At 46.6% G+C, this 18,001-nt stretch overlaps 1 protein-coding gene across 2 annotated transcripts; it reads left to right on the top strand.

Moving 5' to 3' along the window:
- Positions 1 to 287: 287 nt before the first annotated feature.
- On the top strand, positions 288 to 16,967 carry FAM161B (FAM161 centrosomal protein B). Of its 2 annotated transcripts, XM_054028012.1 has the most exons (9): positions 288 to 356; positions 2,839 to 3,158; positions 3,603 to 4,156; positions 9,043 to 9,380; positions 10,563 to 10,681; positions 11,168 to 11,335; positions 11,837 to 11,936; positions 13,373 to 13,506; positions 13,771 to 16,967. In XM_054028012.1, exons 1-9 carry the CDS (start codon positions 288 to 290, stop codon positions 13,826 to 13,828), a joined length of 1,860 nt encoding a protein of 619 aa, XP_053883987.1. In that variant the 3' UTR covers positions 13,829 to 16,967. The 2 variants fall into 2 exon arrangements, 1 of the variants encoding a protein (XP_053883987.1); XR_008444894.1 differs by lacking the exon at positions 11,837 to 11,936.
- The last annotated feature ends 1,034 nt before the right edge of the window (positions 16,968 to 18,001 follow it).

Raw genomic sequence — 18,001 nt, 5'->3', positions numbered from 1 at the left:
CCAGCACCATAACAACCGCCCAAAACGGAAGTGACAAAATAAGCGCCATGACAACGCATGTGCCAACAGCCGAGGTGCATGCAGGGCGACTCCTTCCTGGAAAGGGCCGCCCAATCGACGGGCAGTAGGAAAGGCGATCATTGGCTATTGAAGCAGCGAAGACAGAGAGGGCGGGCTTAGAGGCCTGGCCACAGCGCTAATTGGACTAGCCTACTGGCCTCCACTGACCAATGAACTGGTAGGGCCCGCCGGAGGGCGGAGCTAGGCACAGCCTGTGTGGACCAGAGATGACAGTGTCAAGGCAACTGGGAGCTCTAAGTGGAGCCAAAATGGGGCCCGGGGCGCGGACCCGACAGGTGAGAGAAGGGTGGGGCCGACCACCATGGGGCTCTTACCATAGGAACCACCGGCGTTTTCTTTGCCCGCTCCGAGTAACGGTTTCAGGGCGCGTGCGGGATTGACGGCCCGTGTGTTACCTCAGCGCCATGGCCCCGTTACCATGGCAACGGAGCACCTCCCCTGGTCTGGCCATTGAGGGGCTCTTCCCCCTATTGCACGGGAGGGACTGATGCCCAGGGAGGCCACGGCGAAGCAGGAAGTTGAAGAAGCCAGGTCGCCTAAGTCCCAGTGCCTGCACCACGGGAAAACCCTTTGTCCCCTACTAGGGTTACCATACGTCCGGATTTTCCCGGACATGTCCGGCTTTTGGGGGCTCAAATCCCCGTCCGGGGGGAAATCCCCCAAAAGCCGGGCATGTCCGGGAAAATCGGGAGGCTCGGCCGGGGCCTCTTTGTGCGGGGCCGGGGGCATGGTGCCCGGCCGGGAGCCGGGCCGGGGGCCAGGCCGGGCCAGGGTCGCAGTGCCGGGCCGGTCTGGGCCCGCGGGGCCGGGGAGCCGGGCCGGGCCCGCGGGGCTGGGAGCTGAGCCGCGGGGCCGGGAGCCGGGGGCTGGGAGCCGGGCCCGCGGGGCCGGGAGCCGGGAGCCGGCCCGCGGGGCTGGGAGCCAGGGGTGATCGGCCAGGGCCCGAGCCGACCCAGGCTGGAGCCGCCGGGGGCCAGCCTGGGCCGCGCCTCCTCCCCCCCCCCACTCCCCCTTACCTGCTTCAGGCTTCAAGCAGGGGAGGGGGCGGAGTTGGGGCGGGGGCGTGGGCGGGGCCGGGGCCCCCGGGAGTGTCCTCCATTAGGAGGCACAAAATATGGTAACCCTACTACTGGCCTCCATTCCTCTTTACTAGCCAGAGACCTTGGACATCAGCACCCTAACCCTTTGTCTGCCTTGTGGAGAGGCTGCAGCCTCTGCCCCGGTAAGGTTACAGCCAGCTTCCATTTTAACCTCCCTAAAAATATAGCATGGAAAATGTACATGGCCTGACAACTGCCAGATTCACCCCAGAGGTCAAAGAGGGATGTTTGTGTTACAGGTCATTGAAAAATTACTAACCCTTTTGTTTCTTTGTCTCCCCCACCTCAGAAATACTTGTTCATAACTCTCCAAATTTCCCAAATAGTTAAATCCCCTTAAAACTCCCAACCTGGCACTATTTGGGAAAAAATAGATTGTAATTAAGCAAAGTTGTTAATGAATTTTGTTGTGGATAGTTTGGGGCTGATTCCTGCTGCCATTGACTCCAGTGAGAGTTAGAGGCTCAGTCCTGCTCCCATCACTAAAATGAGATTTTTGTTTTTGCTATTGATGTCAGTTGGAACAGGACTGGGTACCATAGGCCAGATTCACAGCTATGTCCAAAAAGTGCTGGACACAACTGAAGGTGGGGAGGAGAGCATAAAGGACTGAGTTGCATAGATTATAGTGTGTAAACTGAAACAGCCCCAACTGCAAGACCCTTGCATGACAGGGAGCGCTAGAGAGGCATTGGGTATTCTGCTTTTTATAGCTTTTAGGTCATAGAATCATAGAATATCAGGGTTGGAAGAGACCTCAGGAGGTCATCTAATCCAATCCCCTGCTCAAAGCAGGACCAACACCAACTAAATCATCCCAGACAGGGCTTTGTCAAGCTAGGCCTTAAAAACCTCTAAGGATGGAGATTCCACCACCTCCCTAAGTAACCCATTCCAGTGCTTCACCACCCTCCTAGTGAAATAGTGTTTCCTAATATCCAACCTAGACCTCCCCCACTGCTTCTTGTTCTGTCATCTGCCACCACTGAGAACAGTCTAGATCCATCCTCTATGGAACCCCCCTTTCAGGTAGTTGAAGGCTACTATCAAATCCCCCTCACTGTTTTCTTCTGCAGACTAAATAACCCCAGTTCCCCCAGCCTCTCCTCGTAAGTCATGTGCCCCAGCCCCCTAATCATTTTTGTTGCCCTCCGCTGGACTCTCTCCAATTTGTCCACATCCCTTCTGTAGTGGGGGGACCAAAACTGGACGCAGTACTCCAGGTGTGGCCTCACCAGTGTTGAATAGAGGGAAATAATCACTTCCCTCAATCTGCTGGCAAGGCTCCTACTGATACAGCCCAATATGCCGTTGGCCTTGGCAACGAGGGCACACTGCTGACTCAGCTTCTCGTCCACTATAATCCCCAGGTCCTTTTCTGCATAACTGCTGCTTAGCCAGTCGGTCCCCAGCCTGTAGCAGTGCATGGGATTCTTCCTTCCTAAGTGTAGGACTCTGCACTTATCCTTGTCCTTGTCAGCTTTTTTATGTTGTATTTTCTGCCTTCCTGCACCAGTGGAAATGCAGCTGGCTAAGATGGAGTTTGGCATCAGAACAGGCAGAAGGCTGTGTGTGGGAGTTGCCTCTCAGAGCTCAAGACATTAGTGTAAGACAGTTATTAATGGCTTTACTGAACATCCAGCTCTGATCTCTCTAGGTGTTTCCACTTCAACCTTCCTCAGATTCTGAGCCAGAAACAGAGAGAGTTGGTGGTGGTGTCATTCAGCCCAGGACAGATGAGCTGTTGGAATTTCTCCAGCCAAGCAAGGAAATGGTAGCTGCCTCAAACTCAGCTGAGGGGTATTCTGACACACTGCAGGCACTCAAGATGAAAAACAGACAATATCTATTAGAACTGGGTTTGCTCTACCAGGTAAAATTGGAGAATGACCAGAAACCCTTCAAGGAGGATCTGGAAGACTTCTTCCAAGACAACGGGCGATTGACTCTGCAGGGCAAGCCCTATGAGGCTTCAAGGTAGGACACATTGGAAACCTGTTATTTTCCTTCTGTTCATGATCTTCCTGGAAATGCCTCCAGTTGAACTCCGATATTGGCCAAGCAAGTGCAACCTAACCCTCCACTCAATGGCATTTCTGTTTGTCTGTCTGTAACATGATAACTTTGGAAGACCATGTTGGATCAATTCCAGAATTTCAGGGAATGTTCTAGGCATCAAGGGGTGAGTGGCCCAGTTGTATGTGCTGCTTGGCCTACATAAGCAACAAAGTATGCAACTCTCTAGTATATTGCATTTATATAGCACTTTTGATCAGAGGTTCTCAAAGGACTTTACAAATGTATATAAGTGTCATTTCTACCCAGCCAGAAGGTAGCTCTCTATTGCATGTCCCTTTGAGATTTCTTATCGCTTTATTTGTTACGGCCTCCTTAATAATCATGTCTTTGTCCTACCCACAGATCTAGTATCATAAGCCAGTCCAGTTCTTTAACTGATCTAAACTTGGACAGTCCTCGGGATCAGCAAAATCCTCTCTCACTTCCTCAGTCCCACCTGAGGCCAAAGAGTGCTGCATCTGCCTGGGTCTCTACTATCACCATCCCCCAGCCCTTCAAGATGACTCTGCGTGAGGCTCATAAAAAGCCCCAGTTGATGAAATCACGTGCATCCCTTGAGCTGGAAAAACAAAGGGACAAAAGACAAAGTCAGGAGGAGGCAGAGTGCCAGAAGCAGTTCCGCGCACAGCCGGTGCCTGCCCATGTCTACTTGCCACTCTACCAGGAAATAATGGAGCAGAATGAGATTCGCAGGGAGGTGGCAACACAGAAGAGAAAAGAGTTGCTCCTTTCCACTCAGCGACCCTTCAGCTTCCTGGAGAAGGAGGACAAGAAAAAGGAGGCCATCAGACAGAAGATCTTGGCAGCACTGGCTCCAGTTGAGAACTCCAAACCAAAAGGCAACAAGACAGTCCCTAAATTCATCTACAACCCAGTTCTTGGGGATAAACTCAAAGGTAAAGTGCTTAGTCATCTTCCTGTAGAAGGGATTCCATGTCTGCCTCACTTCGCCTGTCATCTCTCTCACTGACTGCCATGACAATGCATGCTGGGAAATAACATGTTCTGCTCCTTGTCCTGTTAGGCACTTCCTGATAGGGACATCTCTCCAGGAGAAGAGTCAAGTTTGCTCAGAGCCATAAGAAAGAAGTAGTTGTCCCACATTTAGGGATTGAAAGAGGGCTGCTTGTTAGCCTGTCCATCCACCAGGTACAAACATTTATTTTATCAGAGTAAAGGAAGCAGGGAGGCAGGGCTCTCACACCTTGAAGCAGGCAGTGAGAACTTCCCAGCATCTGCAGCATGTGAATTGGGAAGACATTTTCTCCATAGGGTAGTACAGGGGTCAGCAATCTACAACACGCATGCCAAACACGGCAAGCAAACCGATTTTGAGTGGCACGCTGCTGCCTGCTGCGGTCCCGGGCCCCAGCCCCACTCAGCCCCCCCACCCACCGCTCTCCCCTGCGGGGGCAGGAGGCAGAAGCTTGGTCCTGCGGCAGCCAAGCTTCTCCCCTCCCCAGCTTCTTCCCCCAGCGTGGTGCTTTCTTGCCCCTCCTCCTTTCCTTCCCTGCACCAATCAGCTGATGGCCCTTGCGAGGGGGAGGAGTGGCAGCGTGCTCGCTGCTCCGTAGAGGAGGCAGAGAAGAGGTAGGGACGGGACCTTGGGGAAGGGTGTGGAACAGGGCATATCCCTTCTAGCCCACTGCCATGAGCCGCTCAGGTCAGGGGGCTGGGAGCACCCCCACGAGCTGAGCACCCCAGCCCTCTGCCCTGAACCCCCCCACACACACCCAGCCTTCTGCCCTGCACCTCCACACACCCCCAGCCCTTTGCCCTGACCCCTGAACTCCCCCCACACCCCCAGCCTTCTGCCCTGTACCCCCCCACACCCCCAGCCCTCTGCCCTGACCCCTGAACCCCTCCACACACCCAGCCTTCTGCCCTACACCCCCACACACCCCAGCCCTCTGCCCTGACCCCTGAACCCCCCCCACACCCAGCCTTCTGCCCTGCACCCCCACACCCCCAGCCCTCTGCCCTGACCCCTGAACCCCTCCACACACCCAGCCTTCTGACCTGCACACCCCTCCACACCCCCAGCCCTCTGCCCTCACCCCTGAATCCCCCTACACTCCCAGACTTCTGACCTGCACCCCCCCACACATCCCCAGCCCTCTGCCCTGACCCCTGAACCCCCATACGCACACCTAGCCCTCTGCCCTGACCACCCCCGCCCCAGGTCTGGGGTCCCGGCTGCCAGCCCCTTGCCAGCGGGCGTCCCGGCCGCAGGCCTCGCTCAGTCCACTGCCAGCCTAGGTGAACAGAACCCCAGGCTGGCAGTGGGCTGAGAAGGCTGGCGGCGTAAGATCAGCATTTTAATTTAATTTTAAATGAAGCTTCTTAAACATTTTGAAAACCTTGTTTACTTTACATACAACAATAGTTTAGTTATATAATATAGACTTATAGAGAGAGACCTTCTAAAAAACGTTAAAATGTATTACCGGCACGTGAAACCTTAAATTAAAGTGAATAAATGAAGACTTGGCACACCACTTCTGAAAGGTTGGCTACCCCTGGTGTAGTATTGCATAGTTACATGAATTAGATGAAGGAGTAAAGCATGTTGTTGTAGCAGTGTTGGTCCCAGGATACTAGAGAAACAAGGTGGGTGAGGTAATGTCTTTTATTGGACCAACTTCTGTTGATGAGACAAGCTTTTGAGTTACACAGAGCTCTTCCTCATTTCTGGGAAAGGTACTCAGTGTCATAGCTAAATACAAGGTTGAACTGCATAAGTAAACTATCTGTTCAACCTTGTATTTACTGTGACAGTCAGAGTACCTTTCCCAGGCCAAAGAGCTCTGTGTAGCTCAAATGTTTGTCTCTCTCATCAACAAAACTTGGTCCAATATAAGATATTACCTCACTCATCTTGTCTCTGTAATGAAGGAGTAATGGTTAAAGTAGATCAAAATAGGAGGGGGAGTCATCAATTGTAGTGATGTTGTCACATAGTGACATGACATTGCATCAACCTGTGTGATGGAACATGGCCAGGGAAGAGCATGGGAACATTGGTCTTTGAAAAATATCCATGTCTCCAAGTAAGCTCATAGCTGTCCAATCATGAGTGTGTGCGAGTAAATGTGAATACACAGTATGGGAACGCTGTAGGAGCACATCCCTTGTGCTCCCAACCACCCCCTCCTCTCACACATCCCACACGGAATGCCAGAACAGGAGAGGAACCTGATGGGGTAATTCAGTTTTTCCTCTGGATGGGAGGGGTAACCAGCAGTGGGACAGATCTTCCAAGAAAGCAGATGGGAGATTGTCCAAATTATAATCATTTCTCTCCCATCAGGTGCCACTGCTGCTCCACATATACTGATAAGGCTTGGAGTCCTATATAAGGTGCTCAGCCAAGCCACAGCTTCTCCTTCCCCACTCCTGATTCTTCTACCAGATGAATCTTTATTTCACCAATGAAGAAGCAAGAGCAGGAGCCATAGAAGTTCTGACACAGCACCTCTAGCTTGTTCATCTGATATCCAGGGACAAGCTGTGTTGTGTTATGGCACTGGCTCAGCTCCTTTAACTGGCTTGGCTGATGTCAATGCACAGGGCTTTGTGAGGTTAGTGACATGCCCTTCTAGCTTTTCTTTGCTGATATCAAGTTAGAAGTCTCTCTGAAGTTACCAACTTAAAACCTCTAGATTTCTGGTCTGTTGTTTAAAGGGAATGATGATGTATGGTCACTCAGTGCCTCTTTTTGTCTGGACTGATGTCAAGGCATCTTTGAACTCATGGGTTCAGCAGCTTTAGCATGCTGTTCTGAGCTGTCCCTGAGCTCATTGGCTCACCCCCTCTAGCTTGCTGAGTTGATGTGAAAGTACAGGCCTTCATGAGGGTTACTAGCTCAGGGAAATTTACACCTTCTTCTGAAACATCTAATATTGGCCCCTGGTGGATTAGATAGATTTACAATATTTTCCAGTACCACAGGGGTCAGACTGTTGATTCTGAGCTACATGGACTATGCTGGTCTGTGACAGAGTTGGCAGTGGAAGATTAAAGGACACGATGAATCTTAAAAGTTCAAGATGGGGGACATCTGTTAAGTTATGAAAGTCTATACAAGATTGTTCCCCACAGTCTTGTTTCCAGGGCTCTATATAGTCCACTTTTAAATGTCCCAAGCAATGAGACTTCCACCAGTTCCTTCAGGCAAGAATTCCTGAGCTAAGTACAGCTCTATCAGGGAACTTTTCCTCATATTCAGCCTAAATGTACCTACTTGAAGACCCCTAAATAAATTTTCTTTCCTTCAGATATTTGTAGACTTGTTACACTGTGGTGGTTGTTTAGCTCTTGAGAAATCAATCCCCTAATCATTTTTATTGCTCTTCTCAGTCCCTCAACTTTATCAATATTTTTCTGGTACTATGGTGCCAAGAACTCAAACCACTATTGCAGGCAGACCTCACCAGAGCCATGTACAGTCTCACATCACCTCCATGCTCTGTGACATGATGTGTTTGCATATACTATCCAAATTTGCAATGGCCATTTTAAAGCCATATCACATTTCTTTGCAAATGTCTAATGTGCTAATTGCTGTAATCCATATCCCTTTACTGTTGCCTCTGGTTTTCTCCCCAATTGAGTGTGTTTGTTATAATTTTTTCCACCAGCTATATTATCTTGTAATGTACTATTCTAAATGGACTATTAAACTGATTGGATAGGGAAGACATAAGATACTTGATTGGTTAGACAACTGGTGTGATCTGAGTGTGCTACCAGATTGGGTGGATCATTGTTTTGCTATTCTGTGGTGTACCATTATGGTCAATGTCCCAGCAGCCAGTGTGGGTACCTTGTACCATTGTAATTAGGCAACTGACCAATTGGATATGGACAAATGCAGGTTTCATGTGTTACATGAGAATCCGTGGAAAAAATTGAACATTTTCAATAGAATGTCACACTTAGTCTACAAGGTTATAATGACTTATGTATATTTCTACATAAGCCCTATAAAAACCTTATTGTGCCAACAGCACTATCCACCATCCTTTCTAAAAGTGGGGAAATTATTTTGCGTACATAGTGTCCACGAAAATGGCACAGATGAAAGAAGTCAAATTTGCATATTATCCCTACAACATACACTCCCCACCTCCCACAGAAAATTAGGTCTAGAAATGACATGAAATGAGGACTTCAGGGATGCAGAGCTCTGCTCCCCACTGTATGTATTTTTACCCAGAATCTTTTCTAATATGGACTAAGATGACTGGATCCTTCGTAGAAAAAAAAATCACCTGGTAAAAAGTATACTCGAGTTACAATGTCTGGATCATGTGATCAGCCCCAGGGACATTAGTCAATGGAAGAAAACAACAGATCATCACAGAGCCCCCTTACCATCATATTCCTGCAGGACAGAAGGGTGCAGCAACCTTCACCGGCACCCTTATGGTGGTGGTGGTGGTGGTGGAGAAACAACCTGTCCAGAAACTGCACCCCTGGAGGGATGGTGTGCTCAGTAATTTATGCCACAGCAAGAAAGGAAAAATCAGTCCATGGTGCTTGTGAGGGGTTAAGAAAAAGTCATAAAGAACCAATCTTGCATTTTGGGTGAAAAAATGCACTAAGCAAACAAATATTGAACACTCTGCCTGTGTTGAGCCGCTCCCATTCTCTCCCATTATGATGAAATATTTGTAGCAGCAAGACCCCACTGAGCTCCCAACCTCTCCCTTTTCTATGTTGGCAGTTCCCAACACCCTCTTCCAGTCTTTATTCTCATTGATTTGGTTTTGTTACCCAGAAGCTGAACTCTACAGGAAAATTCGCATTCAGATGAGAGCCAAGGATTTGTTGGAAAACTCCTCAGCTCCTATTGATCCTAGCAACAGACAAAGAGAGCCACAGTCCCGAATCGCCACCAAAACCAAACAAGAAAAACTCAGCTTCCTGCAAGACGACTTCAGCTTTAAACCAAGAATTAACCCAGAGGTGCCTGATTTTGAAAGACTTTACTGGGCGTTTCAGAGAGAAGCAATAAGGATACGAGAAGTCAAAGAGCCAACTCGTAATCAACCATTTAAACTGAGAACCTCCAATCTCCACTACAGGCAGAGACAGGCTAATGAGCAGAAAATGAAGGTGAGGGGATGATGTGTTTCTGCAGCATTACACCCTTCACACCGCTCCAGGTGGCAGATTGCTGGGATCTCTGTCTTTTGATTTTATAATCCTATATATTTTTACTGAAGCTAACCTACCTGGCAGGGAGACCTCTCTACTCTTGTCTAAAACGGCCCCTCCCTAGATCCCGGGTCAGCCAGAGGCAGTATAATTTGCCTTGTGTGTTTTCAACAGCCTTATTTCCTTATCTGTATTGAACAATCTGTGCCATTGATTAGAAACTCACTTCTTTGTGAACATTATGCATTCTTAGGATTCAAGAAGAAAGGGAAAATTCATGCAGAATATCTGTACAAGCTTGTGGATAATGACATGCATTAGGCTGTGGAATAGTCTTCCAAGGAAAGTTGTAAAAGATGGTCTTTAAAATTAGACTGAACAAAACTCTAGAACAGGGGCGGGCAAACTTTTTGGCCTGAGGACCGCATCGGGTTTCGTAAATTGTATGGAGGGCCAGTTAGGGGAGGGGGTCGTGCTCCCCCCCCCCGAGGACTCCTGCCCCATCCAACCCTCCCCCATTCTGACGGCTCTTCTGGAACCCCTGCCCCATCCACACACCCCTGGTCCCTGTCCCCTGACCGCCCCTGAACCCCCGCCGCCCCATCCAACCCCTCCTCTCATTCATGACTGCCCCCCCCGACCCCTGCCCCCATTCAACCCCCCTGTTCCCCACCCCAACCCCATCCACACCCCTGCCCCCTGACCACCACCCCGAACTCCCTTGCCCTCTATCCAACTCCTCGCCCCCTTACCACGCTGCCTAAAGCGCCAGTGGCTGGTGGTGCTACAGACGCGCTGCCTGGCTGGAGCCAGCCACACCACTGCGCAGCACAGAGCACCAGTCAGGACGGTCCTGCGGGCCGGATGTGGCCCGCGGGCCATAGTTTGTTCACCTCTGCTCTAGAAAGTGGTAATGCTGCACTGGGAAGAGATGGACAAGATTATCTTTTTGATCTCTCTTCAGTGTCATGATAAGGACTTCCACCAACCTCATTGGTAGGCATGAATTGGAGGTCTGTCCTCACAGACTGCTAAAGACATGTTTGAGTCTCTTCAGTAGCTACCTAAAGAACAACAGATGAGATTCTGCACATTTCACAATTATACTAAACTAGATTTCATTTCTGTCTGGATTTTCAGCAGTCTTCTAAGGCTCCGGTGCAAAGAAGTCGTTCTCTGACTGGTCTCTCCTCTCTCTCTTCCAACACCCTTCCAGTGCACATTACAGATGCAACAAGAAAGAGGGAATCTGCTATTAGGTGAGTAGGAAAAAAATGTACTTGGTTACAGGACCATGCCCCACTAATAATAAAGTAGAGAAGATGACATTTTAAATTGTTTAGCTCTTCCCCATCACACCTGCCTCTCCCACCAGTGCCTACATTGGTTTTTCTGGAAGCAGCTTCTCCCCCATTGAATGACAAGAGGTGCTGACCTCTGTAAGATACGTTTTTTTCCCTCTGCATGTCTGTCTGTCATTTCTTAGATAGTCCCATCACTTTAGTATCCAAGTGCCTATTGTCCTCCCTCTCTCATCTTCTTCCTCCATATATTTCCCCCTTGCTAATCCCCTTCTCTTGCCATGCTCCACCCCAAGTGTTTTTGGCATTACATGGAAGTAACACATTTAATTATCCTTTTAGACAGCTTGTCACATTTCAGCATTAGCAGAGTGAGATTCACAGCCAATACTCCTGTACTCTGAAATGAACTAGCTGCCCCATTACCCACTTTTCTCTGTATAGATACTGCCAGGAAGACAAAAAGAGCAGGGAGAATGAAGGAATTCATTGGATGGAGATACAGAGAAAGAAATGTCAGGCTATGCATAAATCTATGAGCAGTCGAGCAAAAGCAATGGATCCCCATAAAAGCTTGGAGGAGACGCACAAGGAGAAGCTGAAACAGAACTGGTCAGTATCCCAGGCCACATTGATAGATAGCTCTTTGCAGCAGTAGCTTGTTTTTAACAACAAAAGATAATTGCTTTGGAAGGGGATTGACCCTGGGCACCTGTGACCCAAAATCTACCTTCCTCTGGCAGTCATGCCCATTTCACTTTTTTTTTTTTTTTTTTTTTTTGCATTTCAACTCAGCTCTTTCCAAACAGATAGAAAAAACCACAAGGATCACATTTTCTGTGAGTGCCTCCACCACTGCAACCTCAATATTTGTGTTTGTATTAACTGTTTCACTGCTCATCTTCAAGTGAAACCTTACCTAGTACTGTGTACACTGCAGCAGCATGAATGCATTTTGTCGGATGCACACAGTATGTGAAGCAGAAGCAAAGCAATTAAGAGCATGTCCTGGAGGTATTTGAGATGAGGGTTTAGAAGGTCATTCCAACTGATCAGAAACCAAGAAGTCAGTCAGAGGGCACCACGATTAGTCAGGGAACTTTTCCATTTCAGGCAGAATGACCGCAAAAGAACAAAGGAGTACAAAAAAGAACTGGAAGAAATGCAGCTACGAGTTAAGAACCGACCATACCTCTTCGAACAGGTCACAAAGGTAACCATTCAAAGCTCCAGTACCAGTATGGAGCACAAGATATTTTGTCAGCTAATTGTAGAGATGAGTAAGGAAGCTGGGTGGAATTCAGCCAGGAATAAGAAGGTGCAAAAGCTATGTAGTCTCTGGACTAAATTCAGAAAGGGACAGACATGGAGCAGCTTCCCATTTAATGTTTGGGAAACTCCCTCCCTCCCTCCCTCAGGAAAAAAACCACTCCACTGTGCTCAGCTTTTCAGCGAAGCTTTACAGCTGCTTATTAATTTATAATGCAGTAACACCCCAAGGCCCTAATCAGGATTAGGGCATCATTCTGACAGGCACTATATGTCCCTGCCCTGAATAACATAGTTTACAATGTAAAAATCTACAGTCTACAACCATTTGAAGACCATACTCAATTTGGTGTTTGTTCTGTACTTTTGTTTGGAAAGGTCCTAGAAAGAAACAAACAATGTAGTCCCTCCAATCAACTGCAAGCTTGTTGGGCAGGGACTATTTATTCAGTACATCTCATCACTGTACAATATCCTCTACATATCTTATACTATATTAAAAATAAACAGCTTAAAAACCAAACTTTTACTGTGGGTGCAAACCTTGTACCATGTAAAAAACTTCCTCCTGGGTTTCCTCTTTCAAATTCTACACATCAGCGCTGAGCTGTGGAATAGTCTGATTAGATGTAGGGACAAGCCAGCTGCACACTAAATTAAGCCTCTTAAAAGAGCTGTCTTCCTGGCTCATAATAAAACTGTTCAGCTGAGCAATTGATCTGGGTGGGAAGAGAAAGACATAGGCATCTTTATGCAGTAACCCCATTGAGGTCAATCTCCTATTTTTCAGGTTAGAAAGAATTAGCCAAGATTGGTGTGGCATTAATTTACCTAACGAGAAGGAGGCCATCCACACCAATAGTTTGGTTTAACCTTTAGAACTGTCTAATTTCTGAATGGATGACATCTTGGAATAGGCAAATTTGCAGAGTTTAGTTGGAGTCAATGAAGGGTGTTGGACTAGTGTGGGGGGATGACTTCTGGCCGCTTGCAAGTGGGCTGGGTGAGACTCCAAAGTGGATCTAATTCCTACACCAGTCCCACCGTATTCCCCTGGGACTGAAATTACCTGGTTCCCAACTTCTCCCTCAAACTGGGAACCAGCACATAGAAAGAAGGGTGTAGCTGAATCAGGATTGGGGTACATCTGTTGGTGTACTAGGACGGGACTGCTGTCAGCAGGGAGTGTGAGAGGGGCAAGGAACAGGAGTGTGGAAAGAGGTGGCTCACAGTTGTGACTCTGAACAGAGCTCTCTCTATTATCACAGCCACTGTATAGCTGCTAGGAACTGAAACCCTCTAGATAGAATTATTTTAGGGTGTCCATTATGGGGAAGGACCCAGTTCTGGTTGGTTCATTTTTCTGTTTCAATTCCATAGCATGATGCCCGGCAAGAGGCAGAGCGACACTACCGAGACACCCTTTGTCAGGTGGGGCTGAATGAGGAATTTGTAAGGAACAAAGGGAGAGATGCTACTGACCTACCAAAGGAGGAAGAGTCTGAAACTCACAGGTAATGAAAGCAGTAAGGATATAGAACCAACTCTCCTGTCTTTGGCTAGACAGAAACATTCTTCCTCCTTGTTCCCAAAGAATTCTAATCTGTGCCATCACAGATGAAAAGTGTAACTCAGTTATACCTATTTCAAGTAATAAGGCTCCCCTATTGCTTTTTGTGCTTATGACCTGTCTGACCAGACTTCTGCTTCTCATGCAGAGAATAAAGTAGCTCAGATCATTTCCAATACTTAACAAAAGGTTCTGACTGTTTCTACAGAGCTCAGGAGTCTCAGAGGGACACAGACATTGGCACTGTACAGGAAGAAGAATCTTAGGAAGAGCAGAGCACAAAGAAAATAACATAAGAACCCTGCATAAGACTCAGTGGACCTTCTTTCCATTATTTCCTTTAGTCCAAGATTCTTGAGAGCAGCAGTTCCAAACTTTTTACCTGCAGACTTACTGCTTCCTGTGACCTGACAGCTTGGAGGATGCCATTTTGTAGAGCAGCATGGTGTCTGCCACACCGCATGATCTCACACACACTGTACATGCAAGGTCACATTGTGTAGAGCAAAATGGCATCCTCCACACACACAGGAGCACTGTAAACGCATCCACTGATGGCATGACTGTAGTCCCATCTGCCGATGGCACAATCCCACTTGAGGGTACAACCCATAGTTTGGGAACCGTTGTTCTAGAGTTTCGACAGTAGAACCTCAGAGTTATGAACACCTCAGGAATGGAGGTTATTTGTAACTCTGAAATGTTTGTAACTGAACAAAACATTATGGTGGTTCTTTCAAAAGTTTACAACTGAACATTGACTTAATACAGCTTTGAAACTTTACTATGCAGAAGAAAAATGCTGGTTTCTCTTTATTTTTAGTAGTTTGCTTTTAACACAGCACTCTACTGTATTTGCTTCCCCTCTCCTCCCCCCCCGGGCTCTGCTGCTGCCTGATTTTGTACTTCCGGTTCCAGATAAGGTTTATAGTTGGGCAGTTTGTAACTCAGATTCTACGGTATTTCCAAGTGACTGACTTAAGAGAAAGCTGCTGTGGTTTGAATGACATAGGAAGACTACACACAGGAGTGAGAAGGTTAGGATTGACTCTTGCCTCTCCCCATAGTCCCCTCCTAAATCCCTCAAAAGTGTTCCCCAACTGACTCATTTCCCTGTCCCTTGGTTTGAAATCTGAAAACCAGACTAACAGTGAGACTGCTTGAAGCAGAGAGAGAGGAGGGTGATGGGTTGGGGCACTATTGCTGAAAAGGAGAGGTAGACCTGAAGGCGAATGACATGTACACTTGCGTTCACTTCCTTTGTACTCAAAAGATTCTGAATGGAAAGGGCAAATTTAGTAGATTTTAAAATTCTGCTCTGAAACTGTCTTTTTGATGTTGATTTCTGTTGATGTTTCATAATGAATGTGTATGTTGAAGTGGATTTTAAGTAAGATATTTGTACAGAATAATAGGTTTATGGATTTGAATTCCCCTGGGGAGAAGACTGGAAAAGAAGCTCTTCTCTAGCATCTTGCCTCTGTACCAGCTCAACAGCAGCTCTGCTCCTCTCCTATTATTCTGGAGACACAGTCTTGCCATAAAAGTTGCAACCACTTTCCATTATAAAGCTCTATTTTAGCCCCTTGTAACTTTGGCTCAGATCATGGGTTTGGCCTGAAAGTGGTATGATTTACTATGAAGGGTGTCGGTGCAAGGTTTGAGGCAATTCATCACATTTTGAGCTCCCTGTAATTAAAAAGCTATCCTAATCTGAAGTTTGGACTCCTGTCCAATATTATTCTCTCCTAGCTCAAAATCAGTTTAAGGGGTTTTAACAAAGTTCTCTAAAGTCTCATACTGCCTATATGCTGTAATTAAGCAAAGTTCATAGAAATGTAGGGTTGGAAAGGAACTTGAGAGCTCTTCTAATCCAACTCCTTGTGCTGAGACAGGGCCAAGTATACCTAGACTATTCCTGACAGATGTTTTCTAACCTGTTCTTAAAAACCTCCAATGGCAGGGATTCCATCACCTACCTTAGAGGCCTATTCTAGCGCTTAACTATCCTTATAATTAGAAAGTTTTTCCCAATATTTAACATAAATTTCCCTTGCTGATTACTTCTTGTCCTACTTTCCTAGAACATGAACAATTGATCACTATCCTCTTCATCACAGCCCTTAACATTTTAAACATTGTCAGGTCCCCCCATATTTTAACACTAGCATCAAGTTGTCTTTTTTCAAAACTAAATACACCGCTAACTTGATATAACACGACCCGATATAACAAGAATTCGGATATAATGTGGTAAAGAGTGCTCTGGGGAGACGGGGCTGCATACTCCGGTGGATCAAAGCAAGTTCAATATAACACAGTTTCACCTATAACGCGGTAAGATTTTTTGGCTCTCGAGGACAGCGTTATATCGAGGTAGAAGTGTACATCAATTTTTTTAATCTTTCTTCATAAATTAGGTTTTCTAAACCTTTTATCATTTTTGTTGTTCTTCTTGGTACTTTCCAATTTGTCCACATCTTTCTTAAAGCGTGCCACCCAGAACTGTCAAATAGAGCAGGACAGTTACCTCCCACTTCTTACATACAACATTGCAGTTAATGCAACCCAGACTGATATTAGCCCTTTTTTGTAACTGCATCACATTGTTGACTCATATTCACTTTGTGATCCACTCTACCCTCCCACGCCCCAATCCCTTTCAGCAGTACTACCACCTAGCACTTATTCCCCCTTTTGTAGGAAGAAAAAATTAGATGCACCCCAAAGTATAGTACTCTTCACTTGTCTTTACTGAATGTTTGTGTTGATTTCAGACTAATTCTCCAATTTGTCACAGTTGTTTTGAATTCTAATTGTGCTGCAAAGTGTTTGCACCCCTCCCAACTTAGTGTCATTTGCAGATTTTTATAAGCATATTCTCCACTCCATGATGCAAGTCATTAATGAAAACATTGAATTTTACCAGACCCAGAATAGACCCCCTACCAAACTCCCCTCTTTCACAGTCAACCATTAATTACTACTCTGAATACAGTCTTTCAACCAGTTTTGCACCCACCTTACAGTAATTTCATCTACCACACATTTCCCTAGTTTGCTTTTTTGTTGTGGATGGTTTGGGGACCAGTTCTACTCCTCTTGATATCAGTGGCTGTTAGGGGACCAAGCCTGTCCCCATTAACATTACTGTGATTTTTTTCTAGATGGATTTCAGTGGGACCAGGCACTATATACAAGTATGTCCACTCCACTGCTTGCATCTTAAATGATATAAAGGGTATTTCTATAACTGACAGCTAAGAGAGATCTTCCTTCAGATAACAGTGGGGGTGGGGGTCTGTTTTTTTAGGGGTAAGTCTCATTGACAATTAAAATATTTTCTGAAAATGTGCATTATGTCAAAGTGCTTTGAGATTAAAAGATTTTAAAATGTTTTTTTAATTTTTTTGCAAGATGTCTGTTTCTTTGTGCCACCCTGTCCTCACGCTGTTCTCTCTTCATGCCCTTTAAGTTGGAAAAAAATAAGGTAGGCGCAGGAGTTGCCACTTTCCTTTCCACCAGCTAAGCCAGCGCCCCAACTTTGAGTTGACACACACCAGTGCTGCAGCAGTCCTTCTCATTGGCTGAGTCTCAATAGAATCTAAGCTTTCATTTAAAAAAAATTAAGTTTTCTAGCCTTTCTGATTGAAGCACCTTCTAAATGTGGAACCAATGCAAGTCCTGAGTCTGCAGCCAGAGAGAATGTATCTCTGAGAATCACATATGGTCCCTTCACTATAGCAAAAGTCCCTACCTGCAAAAGAGCCACTGTTGTTCCATTAGGCAGGGGTACTCTGGGCAGAGAGGTTTCAGGATGTGAGCAGTCTGGTGGCCAGGGCACTACATTGACCCTTCTATGGGACAGGATTTGGCCTCAGAGGCCTCTCCTGTTACCCATAAATAGTAGTAGTCAACGGACTGTGTTGTCAGTGTGTGCCATGCCACTAGGTTGGATGGGATGGGGAGAACAGAATTCCTCCCCCACCCCAAATCATTTTCTGTGTAAAGCCCATTTATACTCAGGCTTGTAGATGTGTACCTGAAGGGTGGCAGGAAGTAGCATATCGTCTTAAAGATGCAAACTGCTGCCTTTATCTCAATGGGGTGCTAACTCAGAAGTCTAATAACAATTATTTAAAATGTCCACACAGCTAACTGTTTCATCGCAGACCATTACAGCAGAAAGATCCACAGTTAGTTGGATTGATGGAACATGATTAGAGCACCACCTCCTCTGTGCTCACCCCGGCTGCTACCTAGCATGTTTTCAACTGTGACCCCTGCAAATACTGTCTATGCCACACTTTGGGAGAAAGATATACAAATTACACCTCTACCCCAATATAACACTGTCCTCGGGAGTCAAAAAAATCTTACCACATTATAGGTGAAACCGCGTTATATCGAACTTGCTTTGATCCACCGGAGTGTGCAGA

The sequence above is a fragment of the Malaclemys terrapin genome, chromosome 4 (genome assembly GCF_027887155.1).
Source record: "Malaclemys terrapin pileata isolate rMalTer1 chromosome 4, rMalTer1.hap1, whole genome shotgun sequence".
Taxonomy (NCBI): domain Eukaryota; kingdom Metazoa; phylum Chordata; order Testudines; family Emydidae; genus Malaclemys; species Malaclemys terrapin.
Note: the sequence above shows the minus strand (reverse complement) of the source record. Positions and strands in the feature narration are given on the sequence as shown.